At 34.8% G+C, this 5,459-nt stretch overlaps 1 protein-coding gene across 2 annotated transcripts in view; it reads right to left on the bottom strand.

Moving 5' to 3' along the window:
- Window positions 1-5,236, bottom strand: part of cmss1 (cms1 ribosomal small subunit homolog) — an 11,726-nt gene extending 6,490 nt beyond the window's left edge. Inside the window, exons 1-4 of one of the 2 annotated variants that reach the window (XM_016237953.1) lie at window positions 5,099-5,236; window positions 2,786-2,910; window positions 1,674-1,751; window positions 1,189-1,324 (exon numbers count right to left, since the gene is read on the bottom strand). In XM_016237953.1, the coding sequence (XP_016093439.1) occupies window positions 1,189-1,324; window positions 1,674-1,751; window positions 2,786-2,910; window positions 5,099-5,147 (388 nt within the window). In that variant the 5' untranslated portion in view covers window positions 5,148-5,236. Of the gene's footprint in view, window positions 1-1,188; window positions 1,325-1,673; window positions 1,752-2,779; window positions 2,911-5,098 lie in introns of both variants that reach the window. The other variant, XM_016237952.1, reaches the window with a different exon arrangement.
- Between the last annotated feature and the right edge of the window lie 223 nt (window positions 5,237-5,459).

Here is a 5,459-nt window from a genome sequence, read left to right as displayed (position 1 = left end):
CGTGCCGTCAGCGCAGCTGAAGAGTTCTGCGTTCAAATGCACGCAATAGGCTTAAGCTTGCCGCAAAGCATTGGCAAAAGTAATTACCATAAATGCTTCAGGGGAAAACAGTAAGGAGATTTAGATGCAGAATCAGTTTGTTTTCTGAGTCGGTGTGGCAAGGATGAAGTTGTCGATCCTGACTCGCCATCTCTTCATTAGACGTGCCTTTAGAGAGAAGTGCATCTTTACGGATTATGATCATAATGAAAGAGCTTTTGTTTTGTTTTATTTCGTTAAGTTGTCATTTACAGCTTTCTATAGATATATTTATCATGTCTGTGAGGCATGTATTCGCCGAGTTTCAGTTCATTTTTGTGAAGCGCTCCTGTTGAAGAAGAGACGGCAGAAAGCGCATCATGTTTGTTTTTTTTATTTTATAAAAGCACAACGTTTTGTTGATATTGTAAATGCACACATATAAAAGTAGACCCTTTACAGTTACGAATGATGTATTACTCTTACCTTTATTAGCAAGAATGATGGTGTATCCACTGAAAAAATGCAAGTGATCGCACCGGCGCCTCTGTCCTGCAAAGCGCGCTTCAGCTTCCACTCTCTGCGCAAACTATTAGATACAGCACACGTTTATCTAGGTTTAATGTATAAACATTGTTATACGCTTGAACTGTTTTATATCTATAGATTTTATTTTAGTCAAGTTGTGATGATTTGAGAAGGCTAAATTGATCAAGCATATGCTCACTGTCTGCCGCTGGCCGCTTGGTCGTTACTTTAAAGGCCTAACGTTAATTAGGCTATGCGAGTACTGCTCATGTCTGAAAATAATATATGAAAAACAAAATTATTTTACAGAAAAACATTAGGCTATAGCTTATATTTATTTAGTACATTTTTAAATTAACGTAAAAACTGAAATGAATTGTAAAACTGAAAGTAATTTTTAAAAATGTATTTAGTCCATTTTTAAATTAATGTAAAAACTGAAATGAATTGTAAAACTGAAAGTAGTTTTAAAAAATTGTGTTCAGCATGGTGGGCCGCATTTCAATTCGTGACGCGCCGCGGGTTGAGAACCACTGGATAAATTTGCTACCAAACGACGAGACGTTTTTCGATACTCGATGGTATCGAGGCAATTCAGTCGGTGCCTAAAAAGTATTGAACTCAATACCCAGCCCTACTCACCGCTTAGCGTCAGTTCCTCCTGCTCAATAACAGAGCGGGTCTGGCTGTGGTGACTCTTCAAAAAGCTCAAAAGGTCAGCTGGAGAGCCCGGCACAGGCTCAGAGCTTGTCAGTACATCTGTGATCGTTTTCTTCTTCTAAAGACAAAGAATTATGCAACAACAGCATGTTTTACAGCACATACATCAGGGGCAGAGACAGTGACTAGAAAAGGAATGAATGAATTCAGATAAGCTTTGTCCTCTAATATGATTTAAGAGGCGAGTTTCTCTGCATGTAAATGTTAACCAAAATGAGAAATGAGAAGTCAAATTATGTTTAGTGAAATCAAAGCATTTCTGCAGAAAGTTAGCTCTTTTTATCATGTCTTTTTGTCCCTTTTTATCAAGCATAAAGTGAAAACTATTGTGAAGCAGCATACTAAACTGAGCAAAAGAGTTTGACGTCTACAGTAACATTAACCAACATGTGAATCATAATTCTTACCTTTCTTCTCTTCTTGTTTTTGTTGGACTCCTTATCGCCCTTTTCCTCTGATCTCTCCTGTGTGATGAAACATTCTTTCTGCAGGGAAAGTAAGACACTCTTTACTTAAAGATGCCCTGGTTCTGTTTTTGCTCACAAGACCTTTTGTCTCAAAGACATCTCTTTGATGAAAAAACTAAATGCCTCAACCCAAGAAAAAATGACTCACAAAGTCGAGGTTTCTACATGTTTTGAAGTGCCATATTATGCTCATTTACAACTTCATAATTTTATTTTTGGGGATACATAGAATACATTTACATGATTTTAAGTTCAAAAAATAAATCTAAAACACCCAGTCTGCTCTAATTGGTCAGCCGGCCCATTTTGTTGTGGTTAGTCAACTACATAGAGCTTTAGTGCTTGACAAAGTGAGCAGCACTTTTTATTTGTACATATTTTTGGGACTTTTCATTTGGCAATAAGCTCCATTTGCAGTCTTCAAGCAAAACCATTTTAAGCAAGCTTGAATTCTAAATCTTTAACTCATGTGTCATTTCTGTCACTCTAGTATCACTAAACAGAATTGCAAAAATGTATTATTATTATTTGCATATCTGTCAACAACAAAACCAATGCCATTGGTTAAGCCACACTTTTTCAGTAGCCTTGATTCTGGAATTTTCCCAATTGGGATTTTTTTTTTAAAGTCACTGTTAAAGGGGTTATATGCCATAAACTATACCAACCAACTAAGAGGTAAATCAAAACATTACAAACGTATCTGAAAATAAGTGTACTTAACGGCTTTAATAAGGGAAAGAACTACAATTGCAAGTGACAGTCAAATTAATAACAAAATATAAAATGCAAGTTTAATGCAAAATATGCATATATACAAATATTTAAGTAGTTTGAGAGCACAAGGAGACTGACATGATTATGTAATTCAAAGTGCTTCACATGAGTGGCTTTCTTTTGGCTAAGTTATTGTTTATAATTAATTCTCCTATGGAGAAAATGAATGTGATTTTTACTTCCGGAACCCAACTATCACACACTATTCTGACAGAAAATATTTTTAATGGCTTCACAATCATCACCACCAGTAAATTTGTTTGTATTACGTTAACCGTTTTCTTCTTCTTTTTCGTGGTGTTGTCTTGAGCCTGTTTTTCACCCTTCCTTTTCTTTGATGTAGATTTCTTTGGTTGTTCTTCTGCAAGTGGCTGTGTGTCCTCCTCTACCTCTGACACACCTGTGAGAAAGCAAAGTTTGCAAATAAATGAAAACTGATTGAAGACCACAAAAACATCACGATGCACATTAATAACACCAAATTAACATAAGAACTAACCAGAGATGGGTTATGTAATCAGATTCCAAAAATGAAGTACTTGTAATTAGATTCAATTACATTTTAAAATACTCAGACTAGTTACTTTTTATTGATTACATGATTACATAATTCACACAATAGCAATAAATTATTTATAATTTATTGATTCTCCCTAATTCCTCAGTTTCATCTTTAAATGTTCCTTTCTAAAATAGCCTAATGCTTATAAACCCTCAGAAAGTCTTCCAGTTTTGTGGATATTCACACAAAGTCAAGTCATTAGTCGGGTGGCTACACAGCATTTGACCACTGGACTTACAAAAAGCATTTCAGGTTTAAGAAGTGTTTAAACATTGTATCAAGTACTGATAAACACATTACTTTTTATTGAAATGATCACTCAGTGGGTTATTTAACCATGTATCACTTTGTCTTTGGAAGGCTGATTATATTATTATATATGGGGCAACTTTGGGCAATGTTGCCGTCAATGGGCAACCAAGTGAGACACAGGGCCCACAACCAATCTAAAGTATCCAGATTTAAATATGTTACCCATTCTCAATGGGAAAGTGCCCAAGCAACATTGCTCAGAAAAAGTTGGCTGGCAAAATTAATCAAAAAGTTGCACAAATTCACATTATTTCTTATTTACATGCAATGCAGGTATTCCCAAACTTTTAGGTCATCTGAACCTCTTTCAACTAATATATTCACTTGAAGACCCACAAGAGATTTTAAAATACATTTCAATAATTAAGTATCACATTTGCATGTTCACGGTTATCTGACATTGGTTAATGGTCACATGACATGCAGGTAAACAAATAAAATATTTCCTTTTTTAGTAAGTGTTTTGATTTATGTTATTTTAAAATGATTTATTTTGACTTAACATTTTTATGATTTAATTAATTATTAGCTTTTCATTAAATGTACATACCCTTGATGTAATGTAATGTTTAATGCACTTCATGTTGTTTAACAATCAATGGAATATATTTCCTTACTCTTTGTATTTTTATATGAATATGGTACAAGATTATACTATTTAAATCCATGTGATAAATGAGTTTGGTCAAAAGAAATCAAAAAGTAGTCCGATTATATAAAAGGGGTCCTATTATGCTCTTTTACAAAGTCTTGATTTTGTTTTGGGGGTGTACTAGAACAGGCTCTCATACTAGGTTGTTCGAAAAACATAATTTTTCACATATTTTACATTATTACAACACCTCTCTCTTTGAGCATGATTTAAACCCGGATGATTGTAACCACTCTTAAGTTCGTCTGCCTTGGGAAAGCTATTGTGTCTCCGACACAGTGATAACACTCGCTGCCTTCTCTAGTGCAGCTCAACCAGGTCTCGTCCCATTCCTCGATATTTGTGATATCACAAATCCCGGGAAATATGCATTGTAGTCCAAACGAGTCGTTCATTGTAGTTTTTGAAAAGTGATTTCTGTTAAATAAAATATCTCCTTTTGAATTGGACTTTGAGCTTTGTAACTTTGCAGATCTTTTTTATGCTCAAACAGCAACATTACAGACTAACTAGAGTTGAAAAAGTGAAAAAGCATAATAGCACCCCTTTAAATATCTCTTAAAATGTGTAATGTAACGGATTACGTTACTAACTAGGCTACAATTTTTGTCATATAATTTGGAATTAGTAACGGACTACAATTTGTAAGTAATCTACCCAGTCCTGGAACTAAAATACAAAAATTAGGAACTGCAATTATTTAAAAGGAAAACTACATATCCCAAGATGCTCTGTGGGCAGGGTAAACACGTGTTTTGAGTAGTCTGAATCTAGTAAGAAATGTTTAGCCATAGATCTGTGTATACACAACTAACCAAGTTCCAAATGGTGCCCGTTTCCTGACAGGAGTTTCATGTAAGTTACAGCTGATTTTTTAAAGATCTAACAGAACCTCGTTAGGGAGAATATTTTAGAGCGCTACAAAGTGTGCACTGGCACAGCAGGCAGTTTAAAACCGACACGCGCAGAGCAAAAAATACATGATACAAACAGTACGCTACAAAGTATAGCTGAAATAAACAAAAAAACTATGTAGTTTCACATAATGAACATGTTTGCTACCTGAATTGTCGCCCTGGGTCCACCACTCGTCTCCCAAATCATCAGCCATGTCTCAAACGGAAACGGTCAAACCGCAATTGTATGCCTGAAGTTTGCGCACGGCAGATTCGCCTAGGCAAAAAAACTTCGCGAATCTACCGACAAAAACAAGAGTATTGAAAAAACCGTCCGACCGTCAAATAAAATGGTTTTCATAACTTTTATATCATTTAAAGCAATTCGAGTACTACTAAAAATGTACTTTATTATTTTCAGCTATTTGATTGATTGTTGACTTAATTTGGGATTTTAATTTTTAACCCAAAATACGTCTATAAGTAACCGAGACAGTGTGGTTTTTATTTTTTATTTATTTATTTTC

The sequence above is a fragment of the Sinocyclocheilus grahami genome, unplaced genomic scaffold (genome assembly GCF_001515645.1).
Source record: "Sinocyclocheilus grahami isolate Dianchi unplaced genomic scaffold, SAMN03320097.WGS_v1.1 scaffold527.1, whole genome shotgun sequence".
NCBI lineage: Eukaryota > Metazoa > Chordata > Actinopteri > Cypriniformes > Cyprinidae > Sinocyclocheilus > Sinocyclocheilus grahami.
Note: the sequence above shows the minus strand (reverse complement) of the source record. Positions and strands in the feature narration are given on the sequence as shown.